We start from the raw sequence: 17,726 nt of genomic DNA, 5'->3' as shown, positions 1-17,726 counted from the left end.
TATATATATATATATATATATATATATATTTCTTAGCAGCTGTACGAGGCACATTAATTTATTTTTACGCAAACCTTGCTATCCATTTCTTCTACTTTATCTTTTAGGTCTACAAATCTTATCCTCTTCGACAAGAGATCAATTACATAACTAAACCTGGTGTTACTCAGGCTATAAATATATGCATGAAAACTTGCACGACTGCAGCTGCGCTCAAAAGGAAAAAAGAAAAAACTTGCACGATTACATGAGCGTGGAGGACGCTTTATGCCTGGGGTCGGTAGTTGTACCGCGGAGAGACGTACCATACGACCCGGTCCCCGCCACGTGGGGAGAAGTACATAAGATGGTGACGTGGTCGACGTTGATTGGAGGATGCCGTGACGGACCTGTCGAATTCGATTGACCGCATCCCCTGCTCCGCCCGGTGTGTCAGAGGGCGAGCGTGCCGAGCCCTAAAACCCCGGGGGGTCTCCTTCTCTTATCTCTCCTTATTCTTTATTCTAGGGTTAGGGTTCTGGGCGGGCAGGGCGGTGGGGGGATCCACAGGTAGATGGGCGGTTGTCTCCGGCTGCCCGGAGAACGCGGGCAGCGGGCGGAGGGATTCCCGAGGAAAGCGACAGCCGGCCCATGGCCGACAGCCACGCGGCGGCTTCTGGCGGGTGGTGTTTGCTTGGCCGCACGTGATCCGCGCCTCGCCTCGCCTCGCCGGCTAACCCGGAAGGCGTGGGGTCGGGGCCTGGTCGAGCCGGCGGCTCGGCTCCGGACCGGGTTAGGTGGCTTGTCGTGATCCGTCTCTGTCGGCGTTTGCTTGTGGCAGTTGGCGAGGCCGGCAGAGTTCTTGAGGCAGTTGAGCGGATGTTAGATTTTGATTTTGATTTTGCTTGCGGTTAAAATTTCTCTGGAAAAATGTGTTTACATGACCCGATCTATGCGATGCGTGGAGTAGAAAATTATAATGATTTCAAAGAAATTTCTTCATTCGAAAAAACGAGCGTTTTCCTACAACTCTCTGTAAAAAAACTTAGTCCCACGTTAGGACAAGGATCATGCTTTATTTGCCTGTCGCAACCAACTGGACTGGAATTGTTTGGTTGCTTGGGAACTTGAGATTGGATTAAGACGACTCCAGATGGCAGTTCCAATTAATTTGCTGCGGGCCAGTGGCAGCCCAGGCGGAGAAATTTAGGGCGAAGCAGGGAAAGAGGTGAGTGCTCCCCCCAGTCATAAGTGTAGGATATCGTCAGTGCTTAGTCTACAGTATTTATTGTAGGTCAAGTCTATCCAATAATTTTTCATTGAATTGAGATAAGAGTGTGGAAAAATTTTCTACGGAGTGGTTGGTTGGATGTCCTTAGTCCTTACCATCTGAGGACAGCGAATGATCATTCTAGCATTTTTCATAGAGTTCGCACGTGGGATCTATAGTAGGTCTTGATATTGGCTATTGACTGCAAATAAGATCATATTGAGTGCACATCAAGGATTGAGATATGTGAGAAGCATGTTGAAATGTATGTTACTTGGGCATTAAAATTAATGCATGCATTAATTACATCTCAATTATCTTGGTGCATGATGCGCAATTGAGACTGTATCAAATTGCCAAATAGTGTAATGAGCACCAACATGTCCTACTCCTGCTGTGGCATGATAGTTTGAGAAAAAGTTGGTGTTGGTTGTAAGCTTGCTCTTGAAGTCATTCTTCACGTATTATGAAGCAGCTAGGCTGGCCCCAACATCAACAAAATGCTAACACAGGTGATACCTACTATGACCAATGAGGACAACCTATGTTGTAGGCTAAAAGAGAATGCTGAAATTACACCTAGTTCTTGTCTTGCAAAAGTGAGTGCATTAAATTACTTCTTGAGCACGACAAGTCTCTCTTCGTTGCATTAATGAACTTCTAGTGATTTATATTCCTGTTTTTCAACCCCCTTCATTAATTAGATACCAAATAATCTCTTTATTCTTTGTATATTTTTTGACTACTGCTTGGATATTGATCATTCCATAATAGGCAGAATGCATTGCATATGTTGTGAGCTCCACAACCCAACTAGTATATAAGTTCTATCACACTTTTAAATAAGTTAATTATCCAGTTATTTGAATCTTAATCTGATTAGAGAGAAGAAAGATTTTGTTTTTAATTCTGTTCAACTTAAATCCCTCAATAACTATGAAAAGTGGAAAAGATTGGTGAAAGTAGGGTCACATCTTATTTTCTTTTATTGATAATTAATAAATTGAGATATATAGACTTTATTTATAATAATGAGGTCCACTATCTTGTAAAATTGAAATTGGATTATTTTTTTAGTCTAAACAAGACTAGCTTTTCAAAAATAGGCATAATTAGTAAAAATAAATATCAAAAGCTAAAATCTTATAAGATATAGATCTCAATTTTTATATCAACTTTGATTTTTATTGCTTTACTTAATTCCTTCTAAATTGGAAGGTATATGTGGTTAAATTTTTTTTTAAAAAAAAGTTTTAATCAATCCATTTTGGGGTATAAATAATGGAATCTAAGCCTAATTGTTAGTTACACCACCTCTTTATAAAGTGGCATCACGGCATAGATTTTAAAAAATTATCTAATTTTTTTTTAAATCATTTTAATAAATAATCTAATTATGGCCTCTAAAAGTTTTGTTTATGTTTCAGTTTTCTAATGTAATAGATCTTCTCGTGAACTTGTTAAATTTTATCCAAAGTGATCGGCATTGAGTTTGATGATCCTCCTAAATCAAATCTAAAATTTTAAACTATAAGGAAATGGATCTGTAATGTGCAGCATTTCTAGTGCAATGTGATCTTGAGTACAAATATGGAGATATAAGCAAGACATAAAGCAAGTGGTATATAAGAAAATAAATAATGTATTTCGAAGGGACATAAGTCAATATTAATCTCTAGTAGTGTTAGCTTTTATATCATGTTAACATCTACTTAATCCCAAGGACTTAAGAAGCTAGCAAATGGGTCATAGCAACCCATTAAATCAAGTAGTCCACTTCACTTACATCTATATAATTAGATATGCCTGCTCTACATATTATGCAATCTCTTTTCTCTTTTTAATCCTTTTATAATTTTACTTTTTAATATATCCCTGTAAGATCAAAGCCCCTAGGTCCCTTATGTCGAAACTACAACCCTAACGAACAACAATGGATAAACATGGAGATCATCCTACAAAATCAACAATCTAGAGTAGTTTCCAATCTAAGGAGCAGGAACTTGTTATGCAGTAGAGCGCTTGGTTATCTTCATAGGTATGAGAAACTGTGGAACCTTGCCGCTATGACTTCAACATAAATAAAGGATGATGAAAACTTGTCTTACCTGAACAAAATGCTATGACAGACTCGAAATGTCCTCCCATCCACATCTTGGATGTCTTTATTTTGCAATTCAACATTCTAGTTTTACAATAAATATGTTTACTTCAAAAAAAATACAGTAAATATGAGGACTTTTTGCATAACCTCATGAACTTTTTTGAGTGTTGGAAGTAATTTATTGTCTTATTTTTTCTTGGACTGAGTCATTCTCAATATCATGTGTGAGTCTAGTCATCCAATTTCTACAATTAGTGAGGTAAGTTTTAATTTCATTATTAGTTTGTCTAATCTTTTCTTGATTGGTAAAACATGTTTCACACACCAAATTTGAATGAGTTCTATGAAAATAAGTCATTTATTTGTTGTAGTGCTGAATACTTTTAGATGTACATGTTGACATGTGATCCATTATTGTGTGTGTGCGGGTTTTTTTTTTTTGGGCCAATTGCCATCACTCAATGGTGGCTAATCATGTGAGAGGCAAGCATACTTGTCCACATGAATGCGTACATTTATAGGACAGCAGGTTTGCTATTTTTATTAGTTCTTGCCTAGTGAGAGAAGCTTGGTTAAAGGAGCCAAAAATATCAACTCATAAATAAATAATTAGTTTTAAAAAATATTGATCATTAGTTGAATATAATAAAACCTATGGGGTTATAAACAATTAAGTTCCTCAAATAATGAATTCTTCCTATATGAGAATGTGAGTCGATTGCCTATTTGTTATGTCAATTTACTCCACATGTTACGTAGGCGGTACTTCAGATTTGGTAGATGTACTTACATTTGTTTTCTTGCATTAGGTAAACACATGCATGTAGAAATAAATGTTGTGAAAATATTTAATTTAACAGGAGTATTTATCTATAAAAAATACTATGAATCATTTTAAAAAGAAAAAAATATTTTGGTCAAACTCTCTATCTCTTTTCTATAATTAGATCTTCATCAAGCCTCATTGTATTCATAGATGAACTTATTTTGACATCTATTGCAATAGGAGCATACCATTGACCTCCAACAAACCCCAGGATACATATGATATCCATAAAAAAAAACCACTACCATCTTCGAAGCCCATGTCAGCATCAACAATTAATTGACCTGAATTGCTAGCAATATTATCTTTTATATGCAGTCATATAAAAATTTCTAGATACGAACCAATCAATAAAAAACGTCGAAGTCATTTAGATTGCTCTCCAATTTTTTTTTTTGGTATGCAGATTGTTCATCAATGATATTACTTTCTTGAGAACTAACAAACGAAAGTGACACCTTGGATTGATGGAAAGGATCTGTTCAAATGATAATGCTAACAACAGGTCAAGGATATGCACAGAAATTTTTATGCTAGCGTTTGGTGTATATTTCAACACTACAAAAACTGCAAACCAGACCCCAGCTGGAGTAGTCGAGGAAGGAGCCGAGCGGAGCCCGAGCCAATGAGCTGGGTTCCTCGTGTAAGAAAAAGTTTGTGGGTGGGGTGAGGGGAGTGGGTCCCATCCGCCGCAGCACCCTCCGTCCCCCTTGCTTCCACTCTTAATCTAACCCTAGGTCAAGCCGCCATAAACCCTTGGTTAACACCCAATAAACCCTAGCTTAAGACATTTAATAAACCACCCAAAGACATTGCAATCAACATTATATCACATATCATCATCCCTCCCCGTTGCTCCCCTTCCTCTCACTCTATTATTTTATGTCTTCATCAACTTCTGGGGAACCTCGCACCTCTTTCTTCTCTCTGTCCCTTCGACCTCCCTTTCTCTGCACTCGATCCTCGTTCTTTTTCTATATTTCCCACTCCCTTCTACAGGCGTCCTCCTTTGTTTTCTCTCCCCACTCTCCTATTTCTTTCTTTTTTTTCCTCCTACCCTCGTTCTTCTTTAAAATTTAATAAACATAAAAAAAAACTCTCAGTTTAAATATGATTTCCCTCCCTTTTCTTGCTTTTTTTAATTAAAAACAGTTCTCCTGTTTTTTTTTTTTTCTTTTTTTTTTTTTGTGCCATATTATTGGTTTTCTTGGATGAGGCTATGGCTGGCTTGGATCTAGGCACCGCCTCCAGATTCATTCACCAGCTCCACCAACGCCCCGACCTTCACCTCCAGCAGCGCCACAACCCTGACTCGGATGACGACCACAACAACAACGGCAACGGCAACGGCCAATTCGCCGGCACTGCAGAGCGTGATGGGTCGTCGTCGGGCAACCAGGGACTGGAGCTGGTCGCATCTCCCGGGCCGGGGGATTTGGTGGCTCGGCGCCCACGGGGCCGCCCCCCCGGTTCCAAGAACAAGCCCAGGCCCCCCGTGATCATCACCCGGGAGAGCGCTAACGCCCTCCGGGCCCACATCCTCGAGGTCGGCGGCGGCTGCGACGTATTCGACTGCGTCGCCACGTACGCCCGCCGCCGCCAGCGCGGCATCTGCGTCCTCAGCGGCAGCGGCACCGTCACCAACGTCAGCCTCCGCCAGCCCTCCGCCACCGGCTCCGTCGTCACCCTTCACGGCCGCTTCGAGATCCTGTCCCTTTCGGGTTCCTTCCTCCCTCCCCCAGCTCCCCCGGGCGCCACCAGCCTCACCATCTTCCTCGCCGGAGGCCAGGGGCAGGTGGTCGGAGGGAACGTTGTCGGTGCCCTCTTCGCCGCCGGCCCGGTGATCGTCATCGCCGCCTCATTCACCAACGTCGCGTACGAGCGGCTCCCGCTCGAGGAAGAGGAACCGCCACTGCAGATGCAGCCACCTGCTCCCCAGGGTTCAGGCGGCGATGGCGGCGGCGGCGGTGGCAGCGGCGGAGGATTCCCGGACCCTTCATCCGGGCTGCCCTTCTTCAATTTGCCGCTCAACATGGCCAATTGCCAGTTTCCGGTGGATGGGCATGGCTGGGCGGGGGGTGCGACTGGGCGGCCCCCGTACTGATGGTGGTGCAACTGTGCATCAAGAAATTAGCTATTAGATATTTGAGGTTGAGGGAGATGGCACCGGACATCTGATGGATCTGGCAGCTGCAAAGGTTAGCACGCATATTTGAGGATATTTCCATGTACAATTGGCTTTCCCTTGCTTTCATATTTTGGTTTCTTGGGCTTCCTGTTTCTACTTCTTCTTCTTCTAGGTTTCATTTCCCTCAGATCTTGTTTGTTGTTGTTATTCATGGAAAATCTCTCTTGGACACTTGTTGATTACTGTTATCATCTCACGTATATGTATATCCACTAGTTGTTCTCCGTTTTCTATCATTATCATCCACTACTAGAAGTTCTACTTCACTTTCATATCCACATATTTTTACGTTATCTATTTGGTGTTTGATATGGGTCTCTCCGGTATAGTTTGGAGGGTGATCAAGTGATATCTAGGCTTTTATTACTATTAAAAGAATAGAAGAATAAAATATAAGAACTGAAGAAACAAAGTAATAAGGAAATGGTAGACTGGTATTTATTTACAGCGTAGAGTTGCTTCAGTAAGACCAAAATAATAAAAAGAAGAGGTGGGATATGATGGGCTTGGGTTTCTTCCCTGGGAATTGAGACGGAGACCTTAAATTAATCTCACGTGTGCATGTCTTTGATAGAAAGAGCTTTTACTTTCTTGGAACAAGCTCCTAGGGAATCTTCACCCTCTGGCTCTCCGTCTTTGCATCTGAAATCTAAAACGTTGGCCTCCATGAAATATTGGAACAAGCACATTCAAAGATTCCTTTAAGTTGTGCATGGAAGGCAATGATGTCAAGAAAAAGGAAATGTCGGCTCCTACATTTATAAAATGTTTATTGTTTAGCTCATTTTGTTCATTTCTAATGGTAGCCTAGAAAAACCCATATATAGAAATTGGATTATCATGTCACCCCTCATTTGCAACACAAAACAATAAGTGATCATTTTCAAGTTACCTTTTAATAGTAATAACACCAAGCATGTCATATATATGGCAGGACTTGCACTAGGTTATAACAATTGTTGATTTTTGCCTTTATCAATGTTGTGCATCTTCTCACCCTGAAAACTAATGAGGTTATTCTGATTGTTTTCTTTAAATTTAGGGTTTTATGCAAGATACTTTTACTATCATTTTCTGAACATTTGAATCTTTGTATTTCTTTTTATCATCAAAATCAAATAATGTTTGAAGGTTTTCAATAGTTGCACATTCATGCAATGGGCAGGACTATTTATGCTGATGACCACCATTTCAGGGGAAAAGGCAATCCGTTCTTTGAGAGGCCTCTATGCTAGTGCTTTGCCGCATGATTTCTTGATAATTGTTTAGAACCAGTTGTACCACTTCTAAAGTAACTAGTCATTAGACTCTATCAGCTAATTGGAATAGAATTGGACAATTTTGAGATTTTCTAAGATACACACTATGCCTTATTGTTAGGTTTGATTTAGGATCCTATAAAGCTATTTGCTGAAGTCCATCAAAAGAGATTGGACGAAGTTTAAAATAATGTGAACGTCACAAAAGTCCCGATATTTCGTAAAACATCTTACCGTATATCTTGTGACATCTTTAAATCTCAATAGAGATAACTTGAGCCATAAGAAGCATTGAATGACAGTCACAAGAAATTGGGGTAGGTTAAGATGTAGAACAAAGAAGTACCTCATGATATTTTTATGCCTATCCTTGACAATGTGAGGAATTCCTGGCTTATACACTTTTCTTTTTCCTTGTGGCCCTTTGATTTGATCTACATATACTGCAAGTCAACCAGTGACATGAAACAAAAAAAAAGAATAATTAAAAAGACATTTCGAGGAAGTTCTTTTATGAATGTTAGATTGTACTAAAATTGTGCTCTTGAAAAAGGATTGTACACAATTAGCCATGCCAGCCATCTAGACTTCTGAGCAACTACAAAATAAGATTTGTACCAAGCATTAGTTATCATAGTCTTCTTACTGATATGTTTTCCAAATGAACAATTCTCTGATCTTGAAACAATGACAACAACCAAGGTGTTAATATGGATCCTCATTTGTTTGTATGACTTCTTATGTCTTGACACTTGTAGTTTGTAATTTTAATAGTTCTTTCATCATAAAATTGCAGATATTTGAGCTAGTATACTATGTGTGATACCATTAATAAATATTTTAAGTATTGTTGTTCATTATGATCTAGTTGTTTCTTTTCGATATTTACTACTCTAGTCAGACTTGGATCAATTTGAATTTTAATTCTACCATCCGAGAAAATACTTTTTGTCAATGTTATGAAACATGTCCTTCTCGATGCCTCTAGGATATGCTAACATAAAAGAAGTGTTTCTATTATCTAAGATTCGGCCACATCATGATCACAGAATGAATACTTCAATACTGGAAGTACAGTAAATATTACTAATAGAACAGGTTCTCTTTAAACAATGTCAACTGAGATAATTTTGAACACGGTATAATATTAGGTGATTGTTTATTTTGCCTCCATTGTGTATTATATTTATCTTTGATCATATTTGGTTTTCGAGTAAGAAACTATGAAGCAAAAATATTATAGAAATCATGCTCACACACTCATGCACATAATCAGTGTGTGTAGATAGATATATAAAGATATGGATATAGATAGCCATCCTATTTCTGTAATACTGTTCCCTTCAACCCAGCTCAAAGGCCCATTAAAAGCCCAAAACAAAAAAAAAAAAAAAATTGAAGAAGACTCCCTATAGGAGTCTCATTCTTCCTCCCGATCAGCTCCTAATCGGAGTCAGAAATACTGCCGGGAAGGAGTCAAACTCCTCCCTTCGGCTCTATTTAAGGGGGAGACCCTTCTTCCTTCTTCCCACCAAAGAACCCGGAGCAAAATGGCGAGGATCGTCGGAATTTGCTCGTAGAAGTCGTCATCGTGCTTACCTCGATTTCTCGCCGGAGAGGTCATCGGAGCTCGAGGTAAGCCGCGATCTCTCTTCCTCTCTTCTCTCCCTTCCTTCCCGTGCCTGTGAGCACGATTACAAGTGACCGGAGCCGTCGGATTTTGTCAGAAAAAAAGTTTTCTATTTTTCATTGTTTCCGAATCTCTGTCGATCCAACCTCGTCGCCGGCCATCCTTGGCTCCACCGCCACCTTCATCTGTTGTCGGACCTCCGACTGTGCCATCATCCTTCATCGGAGCCTGAGCCACCGAGCCTCCCTCTGGTCCCCCTCTGTTCGGCCAAGAAGAGGAAGAAAGAAGAAAACGGGAAAAGAAAGAAGAAGAAGAAGAAAAGAAAAGAAAAAAGAAAAAAAAAAAGAAGAAGAGAGAGGATTTTCTTTCTCCTCTCTCTCTCTCTTTTTCTCTCTCTCTCCTCTTCCTCCCTTTTTCCTCTCTTCTCACTTCACTTTCTCTCTCTAAAATTTTTTTCTCTCATCCTTTCTCTCTCTAAGAAGATCTATGGATCCCATATCAAGCCATCTTTTCTCCTTCTAGGGACCTATGATTTCGAATCAATTTAGTGCCTAGGAGATTTATCTGACTGGTCATTCAGTCAATCACTTTCTATTATTATTTAATTTTTTTGAATATATGAAATAAAAAATTGATCCTGATTTAATATTTTAAATAGGATTATCTGATTCATTTAAGAAAGACTAAATATCTAGGATGATTGGGGTAAGTGGATCTTATACTTTTTATTTATTTTTAAATAATCATATTTTCATGCAAAGAATTATTATTGATGAAATCATATTTTTCGTAAATTAAGGATCGGCATATGTGATGTGAAAAAGCATGTTTATTTATGAACATTGATTCCATGAATATATTTTATGAAAATTACATGATTATGAAGCATGAAATTTTATCATTTTCTATCTATGTATATGTATATTTTAAAAAAAAAAATAAGAATTTTAAAGGCTCTCAGATTGCTATGAACAAATCTCTTCGGAAAGGTCGACATCCGGAGCTAGCATTCACATGAAACATAGCCCCACCAACGGGTATAAAGTTGGCACACAAAACAAGAACTCTGTCGATTAAGAAATATGATCCTGTCATGGATATAATAATGACCTTAGCATGAATATCTGGGAGCAATGTTTTGAAATTTGACATGAATACATGACAAGAATGATTTATGATTCATGATTGTAAAATATACATAATTTTATGTATGCATGATTAGTTTATAACTTGTTTTATTATATGCTCTATGAAATACTTTATTTTTTATTATCTATTACTTTCTAAGTATTGCATTATCATGAAAAACTTATGTTTGATCCAATAAAGAAGTGCAAGTTCTACTTACTGGACTAGTGTAGCTCATATTTTTTTTATTTTTCTTTTCTTATACAGAGAAATAGGGCTATATAGGACCGGCAAAAAAAATTCAGGCTTTGGAGATCTGTGATGCAAGCTTGAAAATTTTGTAGATGAAGTTTTATATGATGATCACGAACTTATAGTAAATAATTATGAATTTTGAGATATGAATTTATATTTACTTTCGAATTTAGATGCTCTGAACCAATATTGATTTAATTATCTGATGAATAAAGAAATTGAATCTTTTTATTTGATGAATTTTAGATGATTATGATAGATTGGCTTCGTGTTATCGTAGGCTCCATCCTTCGGTAACATGACCGTGTTATGTTCCGAATTTTGGGCGTGATAGAGTGGTATCAGAGCTTAGATTATGATCATTGAAAATTATGATATAAGTGATTAGGATATAACAGAATGGTATCAGAGCTTAGATTATGATCATTGGGGATTATGATATAAGTGATTAGGATATAATAGAATAATATCAGAACTTAGGTTTAAGATCACTGAGACTATGAAGTGATATCAAAACTTTATGTATGATCAATAGGATGTGACAATTTCTTTAAAAAGAATATGCATGGATATATGTAGGCATGCATAGATATATAGATATACAGACAAATCGTCCTAATAATGAAGAGCAGTTCTTGTCTTCACATGATCACATGAAAAATATAACCATTCGATGGGCTTCATATATAACTAAAACCCAACCAAGTTGTTCAGGATTATATAAATGTTCTCTTAAAATAATTGTATAAATTGTTGCCACCTATCTCGTAAGTATTAGGATGATTATGGCATTTATAGAACCAGTTCAATGTTCTAGTATTTATTAATGCAAGTCCTCATAGATAAACTACTTACCAAAAGAAGTCAATGAACTGGTATAGAGAAAAGTATAAATCAATTTCATCTTAACAACTGGTTTGAGTAGATATTTGATGCTTTGCACTAGTTGTTTAAAAATAATCTCATGATAAAATAAGCCCGATGCCTGCAAACATTATATATCAATGTAGGTAAGTAGATGAACAATAAAAAATAAAAAAAGATAAACTGGACACCTAAATGCCTGCTATTTGAAAATTCTCAACAAGAGATTGTAAGAATGGGATCTTAAGGAATACATCGTTCCACCATGTTTTTTTTTTCTGCTTTATCTTGTTAATTGTTCAATTAACAAATAGAGCAGTGTACTGTTATTCCTTAAGAGGTACAACATTTAACTTATTCCAGTTGATATTCATGTCTCTCCAATAACATATACATCCAAGTATTTTGGTATAAGGAGATGTTGAGCTTTCGTTGAATCAGTTTGCATGGATGTGATGTAGATCAGAGATTGAAGCTAATCTAGTTTGTCCCATGTTAATTCAAATTAACTTTGATATGATCAGATTTAAAAGTTCCAAGTAAGCAATGAAAAAAACGCCGCTAGAGTAGCTGGTGTTTACCAAATGAAATTCTAGTAGTTAATGAATCTAGTGGTATTTTGTAAACTATTTTGTTCTTTTTGATTTTAGGTAATTAACCTTTGCGGCATGAAGTCCTTTGAGTCTAAACGTTGCATCACTAAGAAAAGGAAGCAATTCATATCTCTTACTTTTTATTGCAATCTCCCTCTGCTGAATTATTTTGCAATTAATTAAGCATATGACTTGACCTATATATGTGTTCTTGGGGCAACGGATTTGGTTCATTTATCCATTTGTTTTTTTGTGGTATAAATTCTTTGAAGTACATAAGGAGACATTAAGCTAGATAGAATGGATACCATGAAGCTTGACTGCCAAAGCTTGGTGGGACGGAAAGTTTACATTGATTCATAAGTGATTCACTTTATTTATATTAAATTCAAAATTGATTAAGTACACATTACGGTTAAACAGTAGCCCACTCAATTAAATTTATTTGCTTATAGATGCATGTGCTATTTTAAACAAGCTTTGCAAGCTTATATAAATTATGATTGTGATGAAGTTGGATAAGCTTTATTTTAAGATTATCCACTTATGGTGATTTTTATTAGGTAATTCAATATTTTTGCTTTTAGGGTTTTCATGTGAGGGCTTGATATTTGGCAATATGCTTTTGTTTTAATTTCTCACTGTCTTTTGAAAAATATAGAGATCCAAAAGAGCAGTATCATCCATGCAAAAGATAATCACCTTCACTTGTTGTTGGTAGTGGGATCAACCTCGGTGAAAAAAATACTACGCTTCTTTTGTTCATCATGCATCTCATTTATACATGACAGAAAAAAGTTTAAGGGGAATATTTGGTAATGGTGTTTCCATTTCTCAAAACATTTGCATATCTTCATACATATGGATTTTGACCACAAGGCCGTCGATCTGTTCATCCAAATTAGTATGAAAATGTCCCATTTTAGCTGTTGAGGTACTGAAATAGTAATTCTCCGTTCTATCATGTTCCTAACATCTACATCACAGAACAAGCATTCGGGTTCTCATCACTAAGCCAATCAGGTGCATGCGTGCAGTGGATGAAGTAAGGGACGACTATTTCCTTGCTCTTCACCTCCTCTTTCTCCTTAACCACTTCTACTTTTTCTTTCCCATCCTTCACTTCAACTTTCTTTTTTTCCTCTTCTTTTTCCACCTTCTTCTCGATCTTCTGGGGTACAATCTCTGCACGCTTGTGTGCCTTCTTGCGAATGTACTCGATCAACTTCTTTTCCTCTATGGTGCCAACCACCGTGCAAGTCTGCGCATCTCGATTCATTTTAACCGTGTGAACACCTGTTTTGTCAACCACGGGAATTAGATATCTAATCATAGGAGGTTGGAAAAGAAATTACTTTTTTCTTTCAGAGATCAATACCTTTGAGTTTTAGCAATATTGTCTCGAGGTCATATTCACAGTTCTTACAGTGCATGTGAACCTTTATGACTGTGGTTTTCACAACCTCCTGGGATGAGTGTAAACATTAACTATGTGAATTGGCTACAAAACTTGGAAAAGAATGGTGGTAATGAAGGTAATATATTCGAAAATTTCAGAAGTGCGATCCTTATTTTATTTTGATTGAATATTCCGTTGAGGTTACATGAGAATCTTGTTCTCGAATTAAAATGACAAGAAAATAAAGGTTGCGTACGGAAAGTTTACCTCTTTCTTCTTCTCTTCCTTCTTTTCTGGTGGCTTATCCACCTTTTCCTTCGGCTTGGGTGATATCAGCTCAACTTTCTTCTTGGTCTTCTTTTCGATTCTTTTGTGAATCTTCACTGGGTCGAACACACCCTTCACCGAAACCTTTCCCGTCTCAACTTCGATATCCACCTTATGAATGCCTGTTGAATAAGATTTGGAGGTTAAAGTGCCTATCACATCTTTAAGAACTATTATTTTATAATATTACCACCAAATGACTCAAAATCAAGACAATAATTAAAATAACAATGAAGAAGATGCAAGATATCAGGATCCTTTACACTCACCTTGTGTTCTAATAATTGTCTTCTCAACATGACGAGCACAATCCTTGCAATGGAGGTGGAGTTTGTAAACGGCAGTGATCACTTCCTCGCGCGTTTCCTTCTCTACAACCACTTCTTTCTTCTCACCTGCAACCATTTTAACCAAAACCAAGGCAGAAGAAAACCTGCAGGGAAGGGACACTCACTAACAATGATTCATAAACAAGGAAATAGCATGAAATATTGATGGCTATGGAAGAATGTTTCGCTCTTTCTATAAATGGGTATAAGAAAGAGGGATAGGCTTTTTCTCAAGGTTGTTTTGGGACAGTGGGTTGGTGGGATTCGTTGAGGGTGGTTCACTTGCTATAGATAAGTTGCGCAATTGGACTGCGTTTCTCTGCCGGAGGACTTGACCATTTCTTGGGTACATCCACAAGGAAAGCTTGACACGGCCTTTCTACTTTGGAGCCCACTACAAGATAAGTTTATATGAGATAACGGTTGTCGCTTTACTGGGCCTTCGGGTCAATTCGTTGAATCATTTAACAGTTATCAAAATAGACTTACTTGGAACAAGTGTTACCCGTTTAATTAATTAATTTATTTACTGTTTTTGTAAGTAAAAGGACTAATACTTTTAGATGGTATTGATAGCTAATTTAAGCTTGTAGAATTCATTCTCGTGGTTTTCTCTGGCAAAGGAATTGCAAGTAATTGCTTGAATAGGAAACGATGCATGATGCAATGCAAGAAAATAAGACAGAAGGGAAATAAAAAAGGCTAACTGAAGTGCATCGGGTTACAGCTCCTTTAACTAAGGTGAATGCTGCCTTTGGAGTCATGAGAGCTAAAGGAAAGCCGAGAGGTGTTGAACGTCTTTTAGGTTAAATCTCAATATCATCCTATCTGGCTATATCTCTTTGGTGGAAGTACTAAATTTGGAAGAGGGACATACCTCTTAGAAATAAACTTAAATATACTTTGCTAATCTATGCAATGCGGGCTACATAGCAAAATTTTAGCAACCTCATGAACTGCAAAGTTAGTTATCCAATGGAAGACATGGTAACAAAATCCTATAGAGTTATCATGGCACCGAGTCTATTTCAGTTGCTTTGCAAGCGCAAGCACCTGTGAGCTAAACTGCTTCATTCCATTTTTTTTTCTTTCCGAGCATATAGTGGCAACGTGTGCCACTATATGCAAATGGATTATTTTTCTTTTTCTATATATATTCTTTTAAATTATCACAAGTAGAAAGAATATAAGCAACTAAGAAATTGAATCTTAGGATGGATTAGCGGTTATGTTAGATGTTTTCCTTAAAAGGGTAGATTTTGATGACAAAAATGTAGTTTCAATTAATTTATTTTGATACCTTAGGCTAACTCCACGAACTATACCTGAAAAATGGTCTGCAATTTGTTCAAATTATTTCTATTCTATATCTCACATAATTTGATATTTTTTGAGAAATATTGTATAACTTGATATATATTCTATAGAAAAGGTTAATTAGCATTGCATGCCGGAAGCTATTTAATGTAATTGACTTTTAACACAATGTCAATTTGCATGATTTTAGATAATCATATAATTTTTAGAATAATATAATAATCATATTATCTTCCTTCATTAACGTGATCCCATAACATTTTCTTTTGTTAGCATTATTTTGTATAATTTTTCTTTGTTAGTGTGATTTTGTATCAGCTAATATTATTTTTCTTATATGGAGTCTATGCATTAATATATATATATAACCTTTGAGATGGGTCGTATCTGAATGAAATAGATAATAAATCTCTTTTCCTCTTGATCTTTGTCTCTTTTTTTTTTTGTAAATATTTTAATATAGTTACAGAGCTATCAATCTCTTAATATGCTATCATCATCTCTTCTGCCTTTACTGTAGCCATCATTATCAATCTATTAATCTTTATTTTTCTATAGATATTCTATTTTTAGTAGATCTGTAGATCATCTAGTTTTGATCTATTAATATCTGAAGATCCTTTTTGTTATTTTAGATGAATTCACAATTGTTCTCCATCGCTTTTCTCCTTAGCTTTAGATATTCGATCGTTTCTTCTTATTATCTCTCGACAAATATCTCTCCATCATCGATCTTTGACTATTTTCTTTTTAAGCATCAAGTTTCTTTCATGTGATATTTTTGTTTGTCAAATTCATCAGCCTTCGGTTGTCTTCTCTTGAAGCACCGATCTCCTTTTCTATGGTGTTTTTGTTTGCAAGGATCATTGGCCTTCGACTATCTACTCTTTGAACGCCAGCTTTCTCTTCTATGATATTTTTGTCAACAAAAATCATCGATCTTCGACTGTCTTTTCTTTGAGCATCAGTTTTACTGCGATCGCCACCTTCTGTATCTGCTCATAGTCACATCATCTAAATCAATCACACCAGCACGTACGTTAGTTTATCATGTTGGCTTCTGAGCACATTTGTGATTTAATTTCCAAAGTCAAGTTGGTACTTACAGTACTACCTTGAGTTTGAGGAAGAGTTTTAGCATGATTTTAAATGATCACATGACAATCTATAATATCTTCCTTCGTTAACGTGATCCCAAAATATTTTTCTTTGTTAGCATTTTTTTTGTATAATTTTTCTTTGTTAATTAGCATGATTCTATGTCAGCTAATATTATTTTTCTTGTTACTTCTATGAAGTCTATACACTAGTATATATATAACCCTTGAGATGTACCGAATAAAAATAAAATAAAAATAATAACATTTTTTCCACTCTATCTATCTCTTTTATTTTTTCTTCTATAAATATTTTAATAATGTTCGATAAGAATAAGATTCTCAAACCAATGAACTCATGAAACTGCCTCATCTTTCATGAGACAATGAAGGTATAGTTGACAATAATTATGAGATTCTCAATTATATTTTTTTTTCTTTTTTTTTTGGATAGAGAGGTTCTTGATTATTTTGAGTTGCAATAACTTACAAAGCCGCTAGTTATTTACATTTTGCAAGAAACTATAATTATGTTTTAATTTGACCCTATAGAAGGCATCAATCTACCAAGAAGTTGCGAGCATGACATCCAATTTTTCCATTTATATATTTGATGATTCAATTAATGAAATGAACCAAATGAACTGATGAAGCTTAATTAGTTAGAAAAAAGAAAATACAATGACCTCTAGTCCATCACATGATGGTAAAATGTTTACATATACCTAGTTGCATCAATGAATCACTTCAACATCTTTGTTATTCTTTCTATAATATCAAAAAAGAAAACTTTTGTTCCTCTTCTATCCTTCTTATGAAAAGTTATTCTTCTATGGTTTAACCAAACTTTGTATGTATTAAATGGTAATCTGTGGTGATTGTGTGGTCTGGTTTGGACTTCGACCACCTAGATAGACCCGATTGTGTATTCTAAGCGCATAAAAAATTAATTTTCAATATATATCAGCTCGCTATTTGGAAGGTCATTTTCTCTAAATTAGCACAACCTATATATTGTTCTCTTGCTCCTTGCAGCAATGGTATAGATTGTTGGAAAGAAAGGAATAGAAATGACAATTTTATCCGATCCCTCGGATACCTGATCCAATTAAAATCTGGAGTGGATATGGATTTTAAAAAAAATATCCAAAACTGATTTTG

General features: G+C 36.5%; 2 protein-coding genes across 2 annotated transcripts; one reads left to right on the top strand and one right to left on the bottom strand.

Moving 5' to 3' along the window:
- The first annotated feature begins 4,998 nt into the window (after positions 1-4,998).
- On the top strand, positions 4,999-6,635 carry LOC105053870 (AT-hook motif nuclear-localized protein 23). The gene has a single exon (XM_010935188.4). It carries the CDS (start codon positions 5,399-5,401, stop codon positions 6,281-6,283), a length of 885 nt encoding a protein of 294 aa, XP_010933490.1. The 5' UTR covers positions 4,999-5,398; the 3' UTR covers positions 6,284-6,635.
- A 4,137-nt stretch (positions 6,636-10,772) lies between these two features.
- LOC105054315 (heavy metal-associated isoprenylated plant protein 4) lies at positions 10,773-15,633 on the bottom strand. Its single transcript, XM_019853713.3, has 4 exons — positions 14,092-15,633; positions 13,763-13,944; positions 13,475-13,562; positions 10,773-13,392 (listed from the first exon to the last, which is right to left on the bottom strand). The coding sequence occupies exons 1-4, from the start codon at positions 14,225-14,227 to the stop codon at positions 13,073-13,075; spliced, it is 726 nt and encodes a 241-aa protein (XP_019709272.1). The 5' UTR covers positions 14,228-15,633; the 3' UTR covers positions 10,773-13,072.
- Between the last annotated feature and the right edge of the window lie 2,093 nt (positions 15,634-17,726).

Source organism: Elaeis guineensis, chromosome 11, assembly GCF_000442705.2.
Source record: "Elaeis guineensis isolate ETL-2024a chromosome 11, EG11, whole genome shotgun sequence".
Classification (NCBI taxonomy): Eukaryota; Viridiplantae; Streptophyta; class Magnoliopsida; order Arecales; family Arecaceae; genus Elaeis; species Elaeis guineensis.
This window is presented reverse-complemented; position numbering and strand designations above follow the sequence as displayed.

Coding starts and splice junctions, on each gene's coding strand:
- LOC105054315 (XM_019853713.3), bottom strand. CDS start 14,227: ATGGTTGCAGGTGAGAAGAAAGAAGTGGTTGTAGAGAAGGAAACGCGC. Junction 13,563..13,762: donor AGGAAGAGAAGAAGAAAGAG/GTAAACTTTCCG, acceptor CACTCATCCCAG/GAGGTTGTGAAAACCACAGT. Junction 13,393..13,474: donor AATATTGCTAAAACTCAAAG/GTATTGATCTCT, acceptor TTGACAAAACAG/GTGTTCACACGGTTAAAATG.
- LOC105053870 (XM_010935188.4), top strand. CDS start 5,399: ATGGCTGGCTTGGATCTAGGCACCGCCTCCAGATTCATTCACCAGCTC.